This window comes from Drosophila mauritiana, chromosome 3R (assembly GCF_004382145.1).
Source record: "Drosophila mauritiana strain mau12 chromosome 3R, ASM438214v1, whole genome shotgun sequence".
Taxonomy (NCBI): Eukaryota; Metazoa; Arthropoda; class Insecta; order Diptera; family Drosophilidae; genus Drosophila; species Drosophila mauritiana.
The window spans coordinates 27,367,881-27,389,982 of record NC_046670.1 but is presented as its reverse complement, the minus strand read 5'-3'; the positions used below and the strand labels follow the sequence as shown (position 1 = coordinate 27,389,982).

Genomic DNA, 22,102 nt, shown 5'->3' with positions numbered 1-22,102 from the left:
TGTTAATTTATGGCACTCATCGAATGGAAACCTCTTAATTGAGTAGCCCGTCCAAGCCGTAAATCATCGTAGACGCACCAGACAGATGTCTTGCAGCGCTGGTATTTAACAAATATTGTTACGGAAACGAGTGCAGCGCCGATAAGATAGTGCATCCCATCTCCGAGCAGTTCGTCGTGACAAAAACCGGAGAATCCCGCCTGGGCGCAGGTGGTTCATGCATAAATCATGGTCCATTAATCAGCCATCAGATATGTCAGACCCCATCCTACGGTCCCTCGATGTCGGTAAATTAGCATTGCTAAATGCCGGACGGATGACTGAAGAATGCGGTCCCAGTTCCAGCAGTGACGAGATCGGATGGAATTGGACTGGATTCACAAACCCAATATTTGGGCCAGCCCAATGGCGCATATTTGCGAGGTCTCTGCCTAGGCCAAGTGCGATAAACCCCGCGCTGTTTGCGCGCCAGAAAACCAAACAGAAGTTGTGCTCCGGTCTTCGGCGTGACACTTGCTGCCTTTTTATCGCTAGTGGAATAAAAACAAAAACAGCGTAAAGCCCGAGCTAATCCCACAAATCTCCGTACTCGGGCACCTGTTGGATTTGAATTGAATAGAGTGGCATAAAAATGCAAATCAAGCCCTAGCGAACATCGAAGGGTATCTCGTTCCCATTTGAATTACCAGACCCCAGCACCGCCGAGTCACGTGAAGCAGCCGCATTGCGCATACGCCATGTTAGCCCTGTTTGCTTTGCTTTGGCGTGCATTGAACCGACTTCCGTGAGGTGCTTACACCTATGCCACCTATTAATGGTCCATCACATCACTTCACATTTAACAGTGCCGTCGGCTAATTTGTTTTATCATTATTTCCATCACAGCATTCCAATTGCAATGCCAATTGTTTGGCCCGAGAACTGTTGACTCTGTCTGTTTGTTGTTTCCGCTTTTGTGTCTCTGCTTGACTTTTTGTTTATCACTTCGAAATTGATTTGTTAATTTGCCCGGCTTGTTGGCAAGACATTAGCACGACACTTTGGGCCCATAAATTGATTGGCCCGCCGGTTAGCACCTGTCAATTATCTAAAATATAATAATGGCCATAATGGCCATAATCTGCTTTTAACGCTCCCGTGCACCGGAGTGATTATTTGCCGCCCGCAGGGAAATGATATCTGCAAAATATTCCGATGATTTGCGTTTTGTCTGGCAGAACGAATTATTTTGAACAAAGCCGAAAACTAGTCACACGACCTGGCCAATCGAAATGACCGCTTTGATGATTTGAATATGCTTTACATTTAAACAGAAGGTGTTGGGGTAACTCTATCCATTAATTTCAAAATTTTGAAAACAGTTTTTATGGGAATTCGTGGGTAGTTATGAAATAAGCATATAGATTTTTTAGTACTTATATAAACGTTGCAGGTTTTATGACTTCAGTTCATAGGGCACAATGATTTTATGTACATATATTATATTAGTATATATTAGTTCTCCATGCCTTTTACTCGAATGCTGTGATGTGCAATAGCCCACAGTCAAATGGTAAATACTATTGGTTTACTGACATTGTTGGAATTTCGACCATTCCCAATTTGATTACTAATTTAGCAGCTTTCCCCAGGGCATTTGAGTACCCTGATGAGTGTGTGTTATGGATAAAAATATACGACTGCCAGATGCTTGCGTTTTTTGTAGGTATATGGTATATATCTACATTTGTTTTCTTCTGGCTCGGTCATGTGACCAAATTAATTCAGTTTCGATGCCGCTGCCAGTAATGCCGTGATAAAAAACAGGCTGCGTCTTTTCTCCCCACTCCCCCAGCTATCTCACCGCATCAAAGCGGTTCTGAGATCACGTGAGCAGATGGAGCAACTCGTTGTGGCGGGGATTCCTGGTGGCGAGGACTGTCCCCCGATCTTTGGCCGCCAATGAACCGGGTCCATGACACGCTTTTCGCCAGCTTCCGTCGGCTGAAACTCTTCAGAAGCTGCACATGCTGACCTCAGACTGCATCGTAAATCCGGGCTGGTCATGAATTTGGATACCCGATCGGCGGGTTTGAGTCACGTGAAGCCTTACATCGGGTACTTTACACGCCTCAGTGCAGTGCGCTGCACGGGGGGAGGGGCGGCGTTTCAAGGGGTTCAGGGGGCGGGGCAGGTGGTGGGCGGGCGGCCTGATCGCCTTGCGTAATGTTTGGGGATCTTATACAATTAACTGAATGCACAATTAACAGTTTTATTTGAGCGGCAATTGTCATTCATTGCAATTGTTTGAGCTTAACTTTAACTTTGTTTACCCGCCTGTCAATGCAGTTTCAGATACAAAGATAGCGATGCACACAGAAAAACACTCTATAAACATGTTTTATTTATCTAAGGCATTTCTATTTAAATGAAGTTTAATATAATGCTTATAGTTGTTATAGCGACTTGTTTTTCGAACCCGTCACCAAAGCCTTACATTGTAGCGTTGGTATTTTAATGCATTAAATGTTCATAGTTCGTTCTTTTTTTCGGTGTACGAATACACGTGTTGTCCATGTCTGATTGTGGGACACGGGCAGTGCATACAAATGGACAAGCCTTTCCGGCATGTGACCCCAAGGAGAGATGATTTCCCCTTATCAAAATACCCGCACACCTTGAGATTTCATTGGCCAGATAACTGTCGAAATCTGGCCATGCTCAAGGGCCGCCAAAACGCATATATATATATATATTTAAATAATCTCACCAAAGTAGGCCGCCCACGCGCACAGAAGATTTATGCGGTCCAAAGACTCAAGAAGAGGCCCCAAGCTTCCAAATCTAGTGGCTTTTCGAAATGATAGAAGAGAAAACAAGGGGTAGACAGCTCAACGATAAACACACAATTATCCGCACGCCAGCTGAATTAAAAGCAAATTAAATATACTCAAAATTATAATTGAATTGCTGGCGGGGTCCAGCTATGTACATTTAATTGCTGTCTAATGTGTGTGCCCACCATTCCCCCTTGGGGGTTCACGCTGCGTATGAGTAATGCAAATTACCCGCCCAAGTGTTACATATCCAACTGCGACACATAATCACCATCCAATCTCCTAAACAAGTCAGCGACCTATAAATATTCATACAAATGCCGCGAAAGTATCCCAGCAATGTCGATCGGCCAGAGATCAATTGTTACGCGGATCGATATTCAATTGTGGTCAACTAGCTGCGCCATCAAGTCTAGTCACTTTCTTTGTTGCTTTAACTAAACTAATATATTATCATTAAGTTCTCAACCTGACAGATAATGTAGACCTTTCAGTCATTTATTACAAATCATCTATCCTTAATAGCCCATTTTTGAATTAATTAATTAATAACTAAAGCCAAACAGCGTGTTAGCTCATTTTTAATGATATCCAAATCATCTTGGCAATGACGAAGCAAACTATTATGTAAAATATATCAAATATTGAATACTTTTGATCGGTTTTCTTCCCAAATAAAGAAAGCATATATATGCGGTACTATTATTTTTCCCTGCATCGTATAAAGGGTATTAAAAGGAGAACGGAATTTGACAGATGTCGCAGTGAAAAAAGAGAAGGTAAAGAAGGTTTTCCCCGTGGAAATCCCAGGAGAAGGGCATTCAATCTTCGACCTTCACCTCCAAGATATTGGATTTTCATCAATCCGCTTGGATCGTAACCCATTCGTATTTGATTCTGCGCCATCGATCACTCGCTAGACGCGTGTTTGCCATTTGTGCTTGGAAGTGACTGAGGTGAGGTGATTAATAGCCAGCCAGGCCTAAAGTCTCAATTTTGGAGGGCTTCCAGACTGACCCAGACCCAGAGCCACACAAAGAGCAGGTGACATGCAGTCAGTGCGTGTCGTCAAGGAAAAGCCCGAGAAAAAATCCCCACCTTTGGAATCCCCAAGTTTCGGATTCTGCAGAAAAACTCTATGCATGCAAATGAATGGGTCCAAACCAGAAGAGCCAGGCTGATGAAACCAGTCCGGACACAAGGTTCTTTTAACTATCCGCATTAAAATTGCATATGTAATTACCAGATGATTTACTCGATCACAGCTGATGGACTGATTGACGGGCTAACCGGTTCGATGCGATGCCAAAAAAGCCAACATCTCAACTACTCGGGGCGGAGTGGAGTGCTTGAGTCCCGGCGGATCCGGGCCATTATCTCGGCCGTATACTTGATTTACGGAGCGCACTCTTCCAACTGATTTATATGCGCAGTGTTTCGACGGCTGATTGATTTCCCGTGTCGACAAACGATGGACGTCAGTAGCACGCGATTGTGGGGGCCATAAAGATTTAGGGGCTTATAATTTGGGCCACCTTTGGGGAAATTATAAAGTAGCGTAGAAATTTCAACCGCTATTGTCGCCTCGACTATAACTCATTCACGTCGAATCGAATGTAGCATTACCATTTTGCATTAATATTCATTTGATTTATTTACTTAACTTGCAAATCCCATGGGAAGATGTGAGCAGAGCAAAAACCTTTTAATCGTGGCCTCCATCGGTTAACCAGAAATCCACGGTGTGAAAATCCGATCAATTAGCATGCAATAAAGCACAACTCTTGATTCCTAATGTTGCATTCGATTGCGTTTCCCATGTTCGGTGTCAGCACGTGCGGAAAATTCACAGCAAAAATAGTTGATTTTCCAAACTTGAAGGTAAGGGGACTGACTGAGTAATACCCTCCACTTGTGAATTATGTACTACAACGCAAATTAAAAATATATATATTTCGATTATTAGGAAATAGCATAACGATTTCATTGATGCTGTGATTTATTATCAAAATATTAATTTCAATATCTCCATCCAAGGATTACCTCTAACTATATATACAGCCACTAAAAATATTGACAAGCTGCCCGATTTAACAAGCCTTAGAAATTCACAAAATCCATGATGCTATCCTAAAGTTACATATTATAAATGGTTAATTGCCTAAGTGATATTGTAGATAATAAGATAACGGAGCAAATTGGGTGTAGATAACTGCAATACTACTGTGTGAAATTTTCCAATTAAATTACGTTTCTTTACGAAAATAATGATTGAAATTAAAAGGTAAGAACGATGCAGATAAAATATAAACATGGATAGATCCCCATAATTGAATGTGTCCCCTCAAAATTGAGAAACACATTATACATTATGAACACCTGAACTCCCAATGGTTGGAGCAACAGTGGTATCTGCCCACTACGTACTGTCTTGCCAGTAAAAACTGGGCCTGTCCCATGGAACATGGAACAGCGCCCACTCGGTGGCCAACCGATGGGCTGCGTCATTTCCATTTCTTCGGGCTGCCACACGACGTGCCCGCGAAGATGAAAAGCCCAGATCCGAGGTGGTGATCACTGGAGACGGAGAGCCGGTTTCGATCGAGAGCGGGAGATGGAGATTGAGATGGAGAATTGGCCGCGAAGATTAGTGGGGTCTCGCGAAGATTTCTCGGGTCTCGAGGGAGAGAGGTGCAGATAGCATATCGAAAGCCGGCGGATAGTCTCGAATGCGCTGCCAGCGATTCGCGAGCGATGCCTATTTACTATATAATCGGGTCCCAGCAGGCGGGCGGTTGTTAGTGCTGCTCTTTCCGCGGCTCCAAATCATTCCCGCAGTGGATGGCCCCGCGATCGGTTCGTTTCGCTTCGGTCTTTGGTATCAGATCAGATCAGGGTATCGGTTTCCCGGAGAGTGTTCGCTGCTCGAGTGAGAGTGCCATGAAGCCCTAGAAAATAAGGAAGCTAAGTCCCACGAGAAAGCACAAATCCCACAAGTTCAGTATACAGTGTAAATAATCCACGCAAAATGAGCCAGAGAGCTGACAGCGGCCACACGAACAGTGGCTTCAATGGCGGATCCGAGGTGTCCTTGGACATACCCACCAACACGCTGTACCACACCTCGCGCGACTGCATTGTGCAGGAGGAGCAGGGTCCCGATGAGAGCTGCCTGGAGGGAACTCAGAGCTGTTGCTCAAACCTCTGGTCCAACATCTTCAGGAAGAAAACGCTGTACAAGCGATTCCCGATCCTGGTGTGGCTGCCCCAGTACAAAAAGGACTATATCTTCGGTGACATAGTGGCGGGCATTTCGGTGGCCCTGACGGTGATTCCCCAGGCCCTGGCCTATGCCGGAATAGCAGGACTGGATCTGCAGTACGGCCTGTACGCCTGCTTCCTGGGCTGCTTCATATACATATTTATTGGGTCCAGTAAGGATGTGCCCATTGGACCTACAGCCATATCAGCGCTGCTGTCCTTTCAAATCGCTGGTGGCAGTTGGCAGATGGCCACCTTGCTGACCTTCCTCACAGGTCTCATTGAGATCCTGATGGGTGTTTTCCGGCTAGGATTTCTCATCGACTTCGTTTCTGGTCCCGTTGGAGCGGGATTCACAAGTGCCGTGTCCTTGATCATATTCAGCTCACAGATGAAGGACTTCTTGGGCATCAAAACCAGCGGCAACACCTTCCTGCAAGTGTGGATTAGCATTGTGAACGATATATACAACATCAGCTGGCCGGACTTCATCTTGGGAATCGTCTGCATTACTCTGCTCCTGAGCCTGAGAGCCCTGGCCAGTTGTACCTTGGGTCCCAAGGAGGGAAAGACCACCGCCCAAAAGCTGCTGACCGGCATTTTCTGGACCATCGGAACTGCCCGCAATGCCCTGCTGGTCTGTGGAACTGCTGGCCTGGGTTACTGGTTGTTTGTCAACGGCAAGGAGAATCTCGTGAAGACAGTTGGCTTTGTGCCCAAGGGGTTGCCCTCCTTCCAGCCACCACCCTTCCACATGGATGCCGTTGTCAACGAAACCACAGGAGATGTCCTTCAGGAGGCCCAGAGCTTCTGGGACATGGTCAGCACCCTGGGATCTGGGCTCATTGTGGTTCCATTGATTGCTCTTCTGGAAACTATGGCCGTTGTTCAGGCTTTCGGTGAGTTATCCGCTTATTTGATATGCTCATTTTCATGAGTTTGATCTCGTTCTTCCCCAACAAGTTCACGAATATTCAAAATTCGAGTAGGAAATGAATCATCAGTAATTGGTTTTTATTTAGCGCTAATTTTAAATCGGATTGACGAAAGCAACGAGTTTGTGTTTATAACCCTTAGAGCCTGTTGTCCAAAATTAGTGTCAACTTTTGAATGGCATGTGCAAATGTGATTTAAACGATTTCCTAATTGATTTTAAAATGGGTCATTCCGTTAGTAGCTTTATTCCTTATTCCATATTGTTTTGCTTTCGTATTTCATTCGACTGGATTGTAATATTAGCCCGCTTGGTTCTTTCCTTTTAGCTGATGGCAAACCCACAGACGCCACGCAGGAGCTGATAGCCTCTGGAGTGTGCAACGTGGCCAACTCCTTTGTCCAGGGTCTACGGAGCAATGGTGGCATCGCCAGGGGAGCCATCCTGAATGCCAGTGGAGTGAGGACCCAGCTGTCTAATCTCTATACCAGCGTGATAGTGATAATCGCCCTGTTGTACCTCACGCCCTGCTTTTACTACATTCCTAAGGCGGCTCTGGCCTCCATTATCATTGCGGCGGTTATTTTCATGGTCCAGTACCGAGTGATCAAGCCCATGTGGCACAGTAAAAGTGAGTTGAAAATAAATTAACCACACACACAAGTTTGTTACCAAACATGTGTATTCTTCCTGCCACAGAAACCGATCTCATTCCCGGCCTGGGCGCCTTTTTCGCCTGTCTGGTTCTGCCCCTGCAACTGGGCATCCTCGTGGGCATCGGCATCAATGTGGTCTTCATCCTCTACCAGGCAGCCCGACCAAAGCTGAGCATCGAAACGCTGGCGGTGAGTCATTCCATCCGAAGTATCTCAATCTATACCTAGAATAGCTTCAGTGGCTAAAAGTATGCTACAGAATCTTACGATTCTGACGGCATTTTCTTCTTATGTTCATCATACTGCAAGAATTAATATACTGCTAGTTCATGTGGCATAGATGTTTCCTATGATATTAATATGCCTCCCGATCTTTATAGACAACTACTGGTCTGAAATACCTGATGCTCACCCCCGATCGCTGCCTGATCTTCCCCTCGATGGAGTTTGTGCGCAAGGTGATCAACAAGCAGGGTCAGAAGTCCACACTGCCGGTGGTCATCGATTGCACCCACATCTATGGAGCGGACTTCACGGCCGCCAAGGTGATATCCACCATGGTGATGGACTTCAAGCTGCGGGAGCAGCCCCTGTTCTTCTACAACCTGCAGCCGCGAGTGGCGCAGGTCTTCGAGGGGCTGAACAAGGATCTGGTGGTCATATACGATATCAGCACCCTGCACGCCAAGCTGGCGGAGAAGTCGCCCCCGATCTGAGGGATCCAAAGAAGTCCGGGGGGAAACAACGCTGCAACCTCGTCATGCGATAGTCTTAGCCTAAGTCTAGTTCGTAGTTTAGTCTCTGTCCTAGACCTAGTACTAGCTTAGTCTTGCCGCCGAGGCCAGCGACTAAATCTAGATGTGGGCTGCCCACGCTCATCGCCTTAGTTGAAGGTACCATTACCATTCCACGGCTAGCCCAGCTCACCTTAATTAGCATTTAAGATGTGGCAATCTTCGCAGATTTCTGCACAATATTATTTATTTGGCCTCTAGCAAAACGCTGTGAATTCCAGAGTCAGGTCTCCTCCCACCCGCGATTTTGCCGCTGAACATAGTATTATTTTGGGGAGCGAACGAAGAGTTTTAGCATAAGTACTTAAATAAATCAAGTAAATATAAAATGGTTAAGTGGCGTTAAGAGTTTTACTTGATTGGCCAAGAAAGTGGTAATAAAACACTCTCATGATGTATTCGTTGTTACCAACTTTTATAGTTTATAGCTTTATTTATAGTGAACGATTATTAAAGATTTATTGATAGAAATTGAGGTACGGGCTATTTTTTAAGTCGTTCATTGATAGGTACTGATGGATTTGATATCTAAAAAACATCATAATTTCTGTGTGTTTTATAATCTTAAAATATGCTGTGATTTTGTTTGGTGCTTCGTGTGGGCAGTACAATTTTTGGTTCGAAAGTGTCAGTAGCAAAGAAATCGCGTTCAATATAAGATTGACTGAATATGACACTTTTGGCACCTATAATAAAATAATATTTTAAATTAGTTGCGATAATAGCGCTTATCTTACAACTTTTAGTCTGTTCAAGAACCCTTAACTTTAAGTGTGAAAACGAGTTTCCATCCCTAACTTGTCAAATATTTCCCAGCACTGTGTAAAAACTGTTGTCTCATCAGCCGCTTCAGTTCGTTCAAAAAATAAGCAAAATTATATCAAAGTCTCGGGTATTTGTTGAGCGCGAAGGAAAGGAATAACAATTGGCAGTTCAACAGGATAAATTACTGGCTAGCCTTTATTGATGTGATTCTTCCTGAAGAAATATAATTTTACACATGAACAAAGACTTAGGAGCGCCCTCAGAGGGCTCAGATGGCTTTCATTCTTATTTTACTCAGAAAATATCAGAGCTGCAGTTCACTGTGAACGAGCGCCAAAAGAACTTGCTCCGTTTGCAGGCTCAGAGAAATGAACTCAACCTCAAGGGTAAGGTCCTCAAAAAAAATATATCCTTTTTAATATGCTCCTGCCTTATCCACAGTTCGCTTGCTGCGCGAGGAGCTGCAGTTGCTCCAGGAGCAGGGGAGCTATATTGCGGAGGTTGTGAAGCCCATGGACAAGAATAAGGTCCTGGTGAAGGTTCATCCCGAGGGCAAGTACGTGGTGGATGTGGACAAGACCATCAATATCAAGGATGTGACTCCCAGCAGCAGAGTGGCCCTGCGAAACGAGAGCTACACGCTGCACAAAATCCTGCCCAATAAGGTGGACCCATTAGTATCCCTTATGTTGGTGGAAAAGGTGCCAGACTCCACCTACGAAATGGTGGGTGGCTTGGACAAGCAGATCCAGGAGATCAAGGAGGTGATTGAGCTGCCTGTAAAGCATCCGGAATTATTTGACGCCTTGGGCATTGCCCAGCCAAAGGGAGTGCTCCTCTATGGACCGCCTGGAACTGGGAAAACCCTCTTAGCCCGAGCTGTAGCCCATCACACGGAGTGCACTTTCATACGGGTTTCGGGGTCGGAACTGGTGCAGAAATTCATCGGCGAGGGCTCGAGAATGGTGAGGGAGCTTTTTGTGATGGCCAGAGAACACGCTCCATCCATAATCTTCATGGACGAGATCGACTCGATTGGTTCCGCTCGACTGGAAACCGGAACAGGGGATTCGGAGGTCCAGCGAACCATGCTGGAGCTTCTGAACCAACTGGACGGCTTCGAGGCAACTAAAAACATCAAGGTGATCATGGCCACCAATCGCATCGATGTCTTGGATCAGGCACTACTGCGTCCTGGTCGCATTGACCGCAAGATCGAGTTTCCGCCACCAAATGAGGAGGCCAGATTGGATATCCTGAAGATACATTCTCGCAAGATGAACCTTACCAGAGGCATCGATCTTCGCAAGATTGCGGAACAAATGCCAGGGGCTTCCGGTGCTGAAGTCAAGGGTGTTTGTACCGAGGCGGGAATGTATGCCTTAAGGGAAAGACGGGTCCATGTCACCCAGGAGGACTTTGAAATGGCCGTGTCCAAGGTAATGATGAAGGACTCCGAGAAGAACATGTCCATCAGAAAGTTCTGGAAATAGCTTCTGGATTATGTAACTAATTTTAAAACATATGAAAGCTCCATTATCAGACTGAATATAATAGTTGATATAAATAATACAAATTTTATTGTATATTCTTGATAGAAAAGTACAGGAGTGTAAGAACAAATCCTTTAGTCAAGAGAAATGGTATAAATATAACTTAGCTAATATTATTTGGGCGTTGTAAGACTAACTTCTAGCCAGTGAAAGAGTGCTGGCCATGCTCACGCATTCACTTGTTCCGTTTCCGGACTCGGCGTGGTCGAGGGAGTCCACGGACCTCGAAAGATCCGGCTCGTCGGGCCGAAGTTCCTGGTTGAGGGCATGGGTGTTGTAGCATAGTACCAGCCTCGTGTTCAATCCCTCGAAGACACTCACTACACTGGGCTTCAAGTTGAAGAATATGATCTTTTGCTGACGCCGGCGGAAGTCGTCCACAATGGAGGATATTACTTTGGCGGCTGTGAAATCCGCAGCATAGATATAGGTGCAATCGATGACCACTGGCAAAGTGGATTTGCTGCCCAGCTTAAGTACCATATTCCGAACAAACTCCACTGAAGGAAAGATCAGACATCTGTCGGGGGTGATCTTCACGAATCTGATACCTTGTTGGGTTTCCAGTTGCTCCAGCGTGACCTTTGGCCTGGCTGCGTAGTACAGGATAAAGAGAAGATTCACACCAATGGCCACCATAATGCCAATTTCCAGGGGCAGTACCAAACAGGTGACGAAGGCTAGGATGCCGGGCACTAGATCGGAACCTGCAACGTTGAGGGTTACTTAGGAATATAAATACTAACTAAGGAAGTCTCAACTCACGTTTGCTGCGCCACATGGGCGTTACGACCTGGTACTGAACCTGGAAGATCACTGCCGATATAATAATCGCTGCCAGCACCGCCTTGGGAATGAAAGCGAAGTATTCGGTGAGGAAGTTTAGAGCGAGCACTACGATAATACCGATGTACAGGTTGGACATATTCGTGCGACAGCCACTGGCATTATTCACCGCCGATCGGGCCAATCCTCCATTGCATCGGTATCCTGAGAACAAGGAGGTAGCAATGTTGCCGACTCCACAGGCGATCATTTCCTGGGTGATGTCTATCTGTTTTCCCTTGGCGAAGGCCTTGGAAACCGACATGGTTTCCAGTAGAGCCATTAGGGGAACGATTACTAGTCCATATCCCAAGCTCTGTACCATTTCAGGAAAAGTCTGTCCCTCAACAGCAGGGATTCCAGCTGTTTCGTTGCCGGGCTGCGGTTCGATGGAAAACGGAGGAAGTGAGGGAGTGGGCATTCCCTTAGGAATATTTCCAGTTAGTCTGAAAGGATTCGTCCCATTTGCATCCAGGTACATGGTAACAGCGGTAAAAAGAATAACCACTGAGGCATTCCTCGAGGTGGACAAGAACTTGATCACCGTGTTCACAACTCGCTGGAATCCGTTTCTTCTCGATTCGTCCTTTGGACCGATGGTGAACTTTCCGAGACTCCTCATGGCCAGAAGCAGGAAAACACATCCAAAGCCCAAGCAAGTGTCGGCTACGCGCACGTTTTCTATGTCCCGGAACATGCTAATCCACGTGGCCAAAAAGGATCCACCATCACTCTTGACACCCAGCATCGATCGCATCTGGGACGTCGACACAATCAAGGCAACGGCACTTGTAAATCCCGCGCTCACCGGTCCAGAAACGAACTCCACCAAACATCCAAGCTTGAAGACGGCCATCAGGAGCTCTATAATGCCGGTCAGAAAGGTCAGGAGTACGGATCTCTGCCAGGATCCTTGGGCGAACTGGAAGGTCATGAGTGAGGCCACCGCCGTGCTGCCAATCGTGCTGTCCTTGCAAGTTCCCAAAAGGACATATACGAAACAGCCCATGAAGGATCCATACAGGCCATACTGTTGAAGAGAAGCAGAGTTACTACTGAATGGTCTAATGATCTACAGGATCAGGGGAATCTGAAGTGCGATTTGAACCGCTGAAACTTGCTTCTACTGAGACGCCCTAACGATCAATGATGAAGCCGTCAGCTGCACCTTAACTCGGTGCTTTTCCGTTGGCGTTAAGTTGCTAACAAGCTCGGAAAACATAATGATAACTTGATTAACCAATCAAGAGGGGAACGAAAAAGAAAATGTAAAAATAAAATTCAGCAAGAAGCAAGGCAACTTTTGGACATATACTCCATTTTGAATACCACTTATTGGGTGCATGGATACTAACCTCCGGTGGGAGACCGACCACCCCAGAATAGGCCAATCCCTGGGGGATTACGGTTAGACCCACTGTGAAGCCGGCTATCAAATCGCCGATACAGTCTTGTCGGTTATAGTGAGGCAACCAGGTGAGAAAGGGCAAACGCTTCAGGAGAGTCTTCTTCCGGAAGATATTCCGGGCATATCGGGAGCAGCAGGACTCGGGGTTTTCCGACTCCTTGGATGCCTCCAACTGCTCCAAACTCTTACTCTTCGAGGTGCGATGGTCGGTGATTAGAATGAAGTCCGTGGAGGAGCTGTCGAACTGCGCCTCCAGGTTCTGATTAACCTCCGCCTGCTTGCGGAAGGTCACCTCGTTCTCCAGCGTGGACATTCTGGGCGAGATCTGTGCGTGCACTGATGGGTTGGACGACACGCCGCCGGAACCTGATGATCCAAGGGGCTGCGTCACGCGCTCTTATCTCCGGAGGCTGTTTGCCCAGATCTCGACGCGTGTCGTGTGTGGAAGCGGGATACAGGTTGTATCTTTCAGTTGGATCCACAGCGGTTCCATAAAGACGACAAATCGGTCTTGACAATGCTCGAAGGCCCCTGCATCCGCCCCTTCTCAGTGTTTATCTTGGAATTGTCGGTCAGCCAACTGGCACAAGTGTCCCCTATTGATAATCGGAATTTTTCCATTAATCTAGCGCGATCTGTGGCGGATCGATAATCAAGTGTGCACTACTTATTCACAGCTTAAATATTGATCTTCACAGTTACCCATCTACACCCAGCTGGTTTGGGATTTTGGGAAGCTCTTCGGGTTGAAAGATCGCCTAATAATCGAAAGTGTTGAGATACAGTGCAGCAAGGTGAGTTTTTGATGGCTGATATAGTCTATTATCTAGTCGCTACTGTATAATCCCTTCCTATCTTATAAAGCTAATAAAGATTGTACGGAGGAAAGGAAGTCTGACTATTTTTAGCCAATATAGCGTATTGCGTATAAACAATTCACCATTCCAGTATTTCAACAGCAGCTCTATACTGTAGTTTAAGCAATAAAAAGGAATAATTATTAAAACTAGTCTTTATTGTCTATGTTAATAAAGGCCCACCCCAATCAATCACACAAATCGATCGTAAAATATTTTTTGTAGTTTTTTTATTTAATTTTAAAGTTTTTACATGATTTTTAAAAATTGTATTTTAAAAGCATTGCATTATGTCATATAAAGTAAGATATCATTACATTATACAATTGTATGTTTTTCATTTGTTTTGTGTGTTTAACCATAAGTTAAATTTATGTTTAAGCATTTCATAATTCAATAGCAGTAAATTGTTTTCAGAGACCATGGCTATATATGTATCATATATATATAGTGTGTAAGTATTATGTATGTTATGTGTATGTGTTTGTATCATGTGTGCATGTGTGGATATAAACACGACTAAAACTAAAAATTGTGAAATATCGCCCCGTCTAGGGGCTACAAATAATCAAGGGACAGAATGGTAGGTAAATAAAATAAAATAAAATAAACGTGTGTATAGCTGCAGCGTAAATGTGAAGATTTGCTTAAGGAAATAACTACTTAGAGCTGCCAGATAGAAAGTTAATCCTGGATCTGCGTGTGTGACAATGAACATTCGCCTAACTCGTAACAAACAAATGATTATGCTTAGGTGGTGATCCAAACACAAACACAACTCGAACCGAAATCATCAATCTGAAGAACGCAACAAACACTGAACAAAACAATATAGAACAATTCTCTGCGTGAGAGCAACAACAAGCATGTGACAACACTATTGATAGGCTATTGATTTCTTTCGGTGTAAAATGTGTAGACTCCAAAGTCCCAGTCGGATGAATCCTACTGCCAGACGCCAACGGTGTAGTTCCTGGTCAGGTGTCCCATGCGACGCTGACGTCCAACTGGAAAATATTCGAAATATCGGATTAGTAATTTTCCTTTACACAGACTATTTTCTCAAAACGAAGCATGACGCACAACAGTTGCATAGTTATAATACAGTGGCCACAGAAAAAAGTTGCCCTTGTTGGCTTAAAGCTAAGCTAATCACATACATAGTTGCTAATCAGATTTCCTCTTCCGTAAATATTGACCAGTCTATTTAGGGTATATTTTCGTTCCAATCTCGGCTTGGAGCGTTAAAATTTACGCTATTTTGCTGACGGGGTCACCAGGCGTTCCAAGGTGCTAACTTATGATGCTTCTCTTGATGTGGTGAAATCATATGTATATGTCAATTTAACAGTAGTATATCTGCTGATACTATACTATAGTTTTCTTAAAATAATATCGAATTAATACTTTCCAAGGCGTAGGGAATAGTTTACAATGATCTCCAATACCAAAATGATTTAAGATCGTTCACAACTTTATATATCAAAATCAAATTTAACAAAAGTAAACATATTACATAACATACTACCCCATCTACAGTTACGTCTATTACCCATAAGATACTTTACGTACTTCATGTCGCACATCATTCTTCGGTGTTAGTTCACAGCTGGTTGGTTGGATTGGTTTTCGGGGAGTAGAGTACAGAGGTCGGTTGGTGGGGGAGTTTTGGACATAGACATAGATCTGTTGTTCTGGTTGCCGTGGTTGCTCATGTTGCTGTTGTTCTGGTTTGCTGGTGGTGTTGTTGGATTGGTTTGATTTTCTTGCTGGGTGTTGCTTGTTAATTGGTAATTATCAAATCAAGAGTCGGACAAAGAAACACGCACACATATAGATGGCTTTCTGCTTGATTGTTGTTCTTGGGTGGTGGCATGTTGTTGTAGGTTGGTTGCTGCTATATATTTCGTATTTGTCTTTTTATTTACGCTGGTTCAGGCGTTTCACACGTACTGGAAACACAGATACAGGATAACGAGAGTGTGTGTGTGCGTGGGCGGGGCGAAAGAGAAGAAACAAATAAATTGGCATTAGTCAAGTGGTGGCAACAAAGAGTGATAAAATATAGAGAAGGATTCAACAACGATTTAGTTTTGGGTTAGTTTCGAACTTCAATCAATGTCAAACAGTCAATCAAGTTGCAGGTACAACATTCAAGTTGGCCCAAGTTTTCTGGGCTTTATTTGGGCAGAGGTCCTTAAGACTAACTTTTAACTTTCAATTAGCTGGAAGCTTTCGGGGTTATTAATCGGGATTAGTTGGTATTTCATTTGGCTGCAGATCAAACAACAATTACTTAGACAGAGGGGTACCAACTTTTCGTCTGTTCGAGATATTCTGCATCGTGTTTTTTATATTTGTAGTTTTTCATGGCTCTTCTTGTCGGTGGTGCTGCTTTATTTTCTGCTGTTAGTTGGCGTTTCTTACTGAATCATAAAAGTGTCTCAAATCTAGGTTTGTTATGGGTTTCTGCTACTATCGCTTTACTTTGACTCGGATCTGGGGACTCACTTAGATCATACATCGCAGTTTAATTCCTATACGAAGAGAACTTCATTAGAGCCGCCGATTTAGCCCACTACAAAAGTTGTTTGAAGTGTGGAAAGTGTGCTGATTCGATTACACATAACATGCAAATGGATTGGCTAGGGGATGACATGCAAGACATGCAGAGGATGGTTAAACTTATACAATTAACAAATAATTTACACAATGAGGCAATAACATAAACGGATGCTGGATGCTAGTGTTTATGACTGATCGATTAGGGGTATTTCGCAATCAAAAGAAAAAGTTTAGCTTCGAAGAAACGAAGCTATAAATACCCTTGCAGATACAATGTAACTCATACTTTTTTTTTTAATTTAGAAATCATAAGTGTGTTTCAAGATCTTACAAGAAATAACAGTGTTTTGAGATAATTTCCTAAGATTTATAAACTTTTCAGATACACGGACATGACTTAATTAGTACCTACTTCTGGAGCTCTCTGATAATTTTCTGCAAGAGTATAAAAAGATCTTCGTTTAGCCAAGTGCACTGTGGTGTCCCACTCTAATTGAAAAACTGCGAAAGCTAGTTATAGACCATATATATCGAGGCAATATATATAGCAGAATGCTGGTTGCTAGTTGGGGCTTGGTTATTTGGCAATTCTTGCGAGTTAGCAGAAGTCGTGGGAGGACAATCCGTGTTCATAGATACCTGTGTTAAGCGTTAGAGAAAATTATACACGTGACGCCTAAACGGTTTCTGCTGGGTTTTAGAAGAGGCCTCGACCTAAAACATGACTCGTGGCACATGGGTATTAGGCTATATCCATGGATCACGAGTCTGCTCGATCTGCGATCTTTATCGATATATGTGGTATATGTTTTTAGTTTGATATTTCACTTCGTTTCTTTGGTTTCAGTTTGCTTTGCTTAGTTAAAGTCTCTAGAGTATATAGATATAGATTTTTTGGCAAGCTCGTGGGCTGCTTTATCTTTAGCTTAAACTTGTGCTCCTGCTTCCTTCTTCTTGTTATATATATATTATATTATACACGTTCTTTCGTTGTTATGTGCTTGTTTTTCTTCGGTTCTTTGGGTTTAGATTACAAAACGCTTTAAAAATGGTTTAGCTGCTTGATTTCTGGTCTGCTTATTGAATTCTTGTCGACTTTCTATGCAGATTATTGAAAAATCTGAACTGCAGTCGCAACTCAAGATCTTTTCTTACTGAAAACGAGAAACAGAAAAAGGGAGAGAGAACAGAACACATAAGCAAAAGGTGATAAAGACGAGTCACAAAAGGGAAGAGAAGTAATAATAATGTTTCTGGACTGTCTCGAGAACTGAATTCTGAATCGTCTTTGGCTGATATCTCTGGGTTCGTCTGTTTTTGGGATATAGAAAGATACATAGATACAAAACAGAGTGTTGCGATGAGAGTGTGTATGTGGGTGTTCGCGGGTGTGGGTTAATAGCACGCATCTGATCTGAATGAGGGAAGATCGTGACGGGATTATTTACACGGATCGACTGCAAATGGATAAAGCGACAACGACGACATGGAAACAGATATAAACAAGTGGGCTGTGCTGGAATCAGTTTCCGGTTTCTGCACAGTACAAAAGTATCACCAAAATGTACCATCGATGGGGTATTTTTCTAAACAAAATAGCTCACATTGTGCTTTACGTTTACATAATTTTACATGTAAGCTGAAGCTAAGACTGATAATAAAGAAAATAAATTTAAGAATACTTTCGATATAGTTCATAAGCTATTTTGTTAAGGAATGATACCGATGGCTATTCGCTGGGCTTTTTATAGCGTGGTTTTCAGTTTGGGGTATGTACAAATTCTTGGTCAGCAAGATCGATGGACTGCATCCAGAGTCCAGGGTGTTTGAGTGCACTTTTCGGGCAACGACAACGACAACATCGAGGATTACATAACCAATGAGTCAGAAAAGGGAAAGGCGCAAGTGGATCGAATGACTGTCTGTACATGGCTCGAACTTGTGGTAGCTGTGGATTCAGTGGATTTCTGTGGTTTTCAGTCGTGTTCTGTGGCATTCAGTGGCTCCGACGGTGCGGCTGCAGTGGCTGCTCGACTTCTCACTCACGTGTGCGCTTGATAGACACCCTCATCGTCGTAGTTCGGTGTCACGGAGCGACTGCCCGGCACCACCATGTTGTCGGGATCGACCTCCGGATCGAAGGCATCGCCGCCACCCCGGATAACCATGTTATCCGGGTCCTCTTCCACTTCATAATCCGCTGGAGGCTGCGGTGATGGCGACGGAGAAGGCGTGGCCGATCGGTTATAGGCGACCAGATCCCGCTCAATCTCCATGTTGCCCGGCAGGATCAACTTGGGTAGATTGGGCTTTAGTTTCTGAACGCGGAAGACTGTCAAAGTGTCGATTTTGGGTGTTTCGAGTTTAAGAGGAGCGTTGCAAATTTACAACAGACAAATGGATAATTGGTTAATGTTCTTCTTGGCGGAAGTCAGTTTTACAATCTATGGTAATTACAAGAGTTTGGAGACGAGAGAGAGAAACAAGGGTTGGCTCGGAATATTACATAGGTGGATCGATCTCAACCTTTCGAGATCCCGGCTCTATTCTATAGGGGTAACACATGGGTTAGCATCGGGTGGATATGGAAGAATGATATACGTACTGAGCCCTCTTACAATAAAATATGTATGTATTTCAAAATAATAGCACTAAATGGAAGAGGTTTTATAGTATGGTAAGCTTTTAAATGAGAAACACATATTCTTCAGTGCTATTACTTTACCTATGACAACCATCTTCATCAGATTTTAAAATATCTTACGAGGTGCCCCTAACCCAGAACGATAACGACAGGTGAAACGAACGATAACTTGATAACGAAACGTGAACGATAACGCAACGAAGGCTGGTGATACGATGTGAGAATGTGAGACGATGGGGTTAAGGCTGGAGAACTGGAATGACGATGAGGCTAATGAAGGCCAAGAACGGATTACCTGGTTACCAGACACAATAGAAAAATAGATAAAAAGATAGACTGAAGTGGGGCTGGGAAGACGCAACAACAGAACGTAGAGCTCGGTTACCAAGTGGGGTCGCTCATCAAATCTTCTTCTCGGCTCCACTTCCGGATGTGGATGCAGATGCCTCCGCCTGTAGATTGCGCACTAGACGCCCTGGAGGTGGCAAGTTATGGGTTACAGTATCTGAAGGATCGGTCCAGGTGCGCGCCTTGATGAACTGCTCGAAGGCAGCCAGGCTCTTCAACCTAGTGGGTGAAATATCCTTGGCCGCCTTTGAGTCTGAATGGTCGTGATGGAGTGACGATTGATTGCTGGATGATGGCAAAGCGATGTTGGTGATTCCGCTGGCTAACATACCTTGTTGCAATTCACCTAAACACGCGAGTGAGGCAACTCAGTCAATAAGAAATATACCTAATCCTATCGAAGGGAGCAATAGTGGAACTATACGCGAAACCAACGCTGATCGCCTGCAGATCGCCGGGAGTGAAAGTAACCGCCCGGGTCATCTGTCAATCCCTTGGGTCAACTTACTTCTGTCGATGTTGCGCTGCAGGTGAGCGGCCACTCGGTGGCGGGCGTCGTTGAACTCCAGGTGCAAACCGAGGCGCAGCAGCGACGAATTCTTCTCTACCAGGTCGGTGATTTCCATCTCGATCTTGTTGCCCAACACCGCAGACCGCTGGAAAAGATAGGTCAAAAAGTAAGATCATGTTGCAACTACTTTACTTTAGATGAATTGAAGGACCCACTCACCTGATTGGAGGCCCTGAACTCCTCGATGGTGTGGCACTTGAGCAGGGCTTGCACCAACTTAACAATCACGGGCGGACTGATGAAGTTGGTCTCGACATTTAATACTCTCAGGGTTTTGCTCTTCTCTATGGCCGCGGCTAACAGGAGGGCTGTCTTGTCGGTGAGGCCCACATTTGTCAGCGAGAGGACTTCCAGATGTTCGTTCTGAGGCAGTGCGGCAAACAGTTGCTCGAGCTTCTCGTCCGAGATGTTCTACAGGCAAGGGAAAATAGGTTAATAAGGATTAAGAAAAATATTAAACATTTAGGGCAAAACCTTAATGTTGTTCAAGTTGAGGTCAATCAGCTTGGAGTCATCGTCCTTGACCCGCTTGATGGACTCCTCCACATCTGTGTTGTTGGGCGGATCCATAGGGAAGAGCTTCTGCTGAGTGGATTTGGTGATGCCATCCCAGCCCAGGCCCACGGGCTGACCCTTGTTGAGCAAAGAGGCGTGGTACTGGTCCTGATTCATCATCGAGTGGAAGCCGAGGATGGCGGCCAGATCGATGATCTCCTCCTGCGTGGCATCGTTAAGGGCATGTTCGTACTCCTCGCCCATGTCGATGGCGATTTGTTCTTCGGCCTCGATGTCGCGGGCATCCCTTGGCGGTGGGACCCACTTCTTTCCACGAACCTTGCCCTGAACGAACGGCTCGAACTCCGGCTGATCCGGGGTCTCGATGGCCTGCTTGTTGATGTGCTCGATCAGCTGCTTGCGATTGAGAGGCCCGGTGGCTTCCTTGGTGCACTCATAGCTGTTGCGCTGGTCTGGCGGCAGGAAGTTGTCCTGCAGGTATAGGCATGTTAAAATTATCAGGATACAACGCCTCCAAAAGGGTACTTACATCGGGATCCACTTCTTTGGCCAGTATGGTTATCTCCTCGGGGGAGAGCTGGGCCAGCAGGCTCTCCACGTCCACATCATCGTACTCACTCAGATCCTTGCCATACAATTTGGCGGGGGTGGTGAGCGTGGTTGTCTTTGTGGTGGCAGAAGTCTGAAATGACAGAAGAGGAAAATATAAATATTTTAAGGGGAAAGCAGGAAAGAAGAATTTCTAGGAAGTTTCTTAATGAAATACTAACAATGGAAAGACAATTTAAAATGGGAACACATAATCTTATAAAATATATACTTAAAATGTAAATAAATGCTTCAGAAGCCCACAGAGTTTCTTTTCCCCACCGAACATCTCAAGTGCGGATCAGATTAGTTTGCTTCCTAATCGCAGGGAAATCTTCCCACGTTTCTGCTCTTCTTTTGCTTCGACTAAAAGCCATTGTTTTCACTTTTGCACAGTTCACTTTTCAGTTTCCCGCTTTTCCGATGAGAGCGAAAGTTCACTAATGCTTTGCAGGTCTGGTAAAATGGGGTTTTGCGACACTTAAAACTACTTTTCGCACATTTTTATGCTTCAGGCGGAGGCTCACTGGCGGCTGAGGGGCTCGGCGTTTGACCTTTGGCACCGGACGCAGCTTTATCTGCTGGAACTCGGCCACCGGCAGGGCACTCTCCATTCTGGACTAATATCTTTGCAGCTCGGAGGAGGTGTCGTCCGATCGATACGGAATACGAAACACGGAATATGAAGCGCGCAATATGGCAAATCCAATTATGAATGCACTGAGGCGACTTGCAGCTTTCGGCCGGAGACTTTGCGACTTGGGACTGGGTCTGCGTTCCACCACCGACTGACTGGCAAGAGAGACCCGCCGAAACACCAGACCACCGCACCACCAGACCACCGAATTAAGGCGAGACAACGGCAACCACATCGAAAGCCAAGCGAGAGTCGTGCAACATTTGCTTCGAACCAACATAAAGACAGGCTGCAATCGCTCAGCCAGTCAGCCATTCAGCCACTCAGTCATTCAGTCAGTTAGTCAGTGAGTCAGGCGCTCAGT

At 44.8% G+C, this 22,102-nt stretch overlaps 4 protein-coding genes across 15 annotated transcripts in view; 2 read left to right on the top strand and 2 right to left on the bottom strand.

The window, feature by feature from the left end:
* The first annotated feature begins 5,616 nt into the window (after positions 1 to 5,616).
* LOC117144455 (sodium-independent sulfate anion transporter) lies at positions 5,617 to 8,783 on the top strand. The gene is made up of 4 exons (XM_033309611.1): positions 5,617 to 6,976; positions 7,340 to 7,642; positions 7,711 to 7,856; positions 8,048 to 8,783. Exons 1-4 carry the CDS (start codon positions 5,845 to 5,847, stop codon positions 8,381 to 8,383), a joined length of 1,917 nt encoding a protein of 638 aa, XP_033165502.1. The 5' UTR covers positions 5,617 to 5,844; the 3' UTR covers positions 8,384 to 8,783.
* A 499-nt stretch (positions 8,784 to 9,282) lies between these two features.
* On the top strand, positions 9,283 to 10,895 carry LOC117144456 (26S proteasome regulatory subunit 8). The gene is made up of 2 exons (XM_033309612.1): positions 9,283 to 9,612; positions 9,668 to 10,895. Exons 1-2 carry the CDS (start codon positions 9,462 to 9,464, stop codon positions 10,717 to 10,719), a joined length of 1,203 nt encoding a protein of 400 aa, XP_033165503.1. The 5' UTR covers positions 9,283 to 9,461; the 3' UTR covers positions 10,720 to 10,895.
* LOC117144454 (sodium-independent sulfate anion transporter) lies at positions 10,790 to 13,559 on the bottom strand. Its single transcript, XM_033309610.1, has 3 exons — positions 12,960 to 13,559; positions 11,545 to 12,634; positions 10,790 to 11,486 (listed from the first exon to the last, which is right to left on the bottom strand). Exons 1-3 carry the CDS (start codon positions 13,323 to 13,325, stop codon positions 10,912 to 10,914), a joined length of 2,031 nt encoding a protein of 676 aa, XP_033165501.1. The 5' UTR covers positions 13,326 to 13,559; the 3' UTR covers positions 10,790 to 10,911.
* Positions 13,560 to 14,428: 869 nt separating this feature from the next.
* LOC117145798 (tropomodulin) overlaps positions 14,429 to 22,102 on the bottom strand; it is a 45,230-nt gene continuing 37,556 nt past the window's right edge. For 5 of the 12 annotated variants that reach the window (XM_033311585.1, XM_033311586.1, XM_033311589.1 and 2 more), the window contains 8 exons: positions 21,043 to 21,195; positions 20,472 to 20,984; positions 20,157 to 20,408; positions 19,935 to 20,082; positions 18,481 to 18,766; positions 16,186 to 16,406; positions 15,442 to 15,821; positions 14,429 to 14,876 (listed from right to left, as the gene is read on the bottom strand). In XM_033311585.1, coding sequence (XP_033167476.1) covers positions 16,400 to 16,406; positions 18,481 to 18,766; positions 19,935 to 20,082; positions 20,157 to 20,408; positions 20,472 to 20,984; positions 21,043 to 21,195 — 1,359 coding nt within the window. In that variant the 3' untranslated portion in view covers positions 14,429 to 14,876; positions 15,442 to 15,821; positions 16,186 to 16,399. Of the gene's footprint in view, positions 14,877 to 15,441; positions 15,822 to 16,185; positions 16,407 to 17,073; positions 17,589 to 18,480; positions 18,767 to 19,934; positions 20,083 to 20,156; positions 20,409 to 20,471; positions 20,985 to 21,042; positions 21,196 to 21,601; positions 21,896 to 22,102 lie in introns of those variants that run through there. The other 7 variants (XM_033311590.1, XM_033311595.1, XM_033311594.1 and 4 more) reach the window with 5 other exon arrangements.

What these genes read in the sequence shown, in the direction of transcription:
- LOC117144455 (XM_033309611.1), top strand. Translation starts at nt 5,845, where the DNA reads ATGAGCCAGAGAGCTGACAGCGGCCACACGAACAGTGGCTTCAATGGC. An exon ending in GGCCGTTGTTCAGGCTTTCG is followed by an intron (nt 6,977 to 7,339) that starts GTGAGTTATCCG and finishes CTTTCCTTTTAG; the next exon opens with CTGATGGCAAACCCACAGAC. An exon ending in TGAGCATCGAAACGCTGGCG is followed by an intron (nt 7,857 to 8,047) that starts GTGAGTCATTCC and finishes CGATCTTTATAG; the next exon opens with ACAACTACTGGTCTGAAATA.
- LOC117144456 (XM_033309612.1), top strand. Translation starts at nt 9,462, where the DNA reads ATGAACAAAGACTTAGGAGCGCCCTCAGAGGGCTCAGATGGCTTTCAT. An exon ending in AAATGAACTCAACCTCAAGG is followed by an intron (nt 9,613 to 9,667) that starts GTAAGGTCCTCA and finishes CCTTATCCACAG; the next exon opens with TTCGCTTGCTGCGCGAGGAG.
- LOC117144454 (XM_033309610.1), bottom strand. Translation starts at nt 13,325, where the DNA reads ATGTCCACGCTGGAGAACGAGGTGACCTTCCGCAAGCAGGCGGAGGTT. An exon ending in TGGTCGGTCTCCCACCGGAG is followed by an intron (nt 12,635 to 12,959) that starts GTTAGTATCCAT and finishes TCTCTTCAACAG; the next exon opens with TATGGCCTGTATGGATCCTT. An exon ending in GCCCATGTGGCGCAGCAAAC is followed by an intron (nt 11,487 to 11,544) that starts GTGAGTTGAGAC and finishes TCAACGTTGCAG; the next exon opens with GTTCCGATCTAGTGCCCGGC.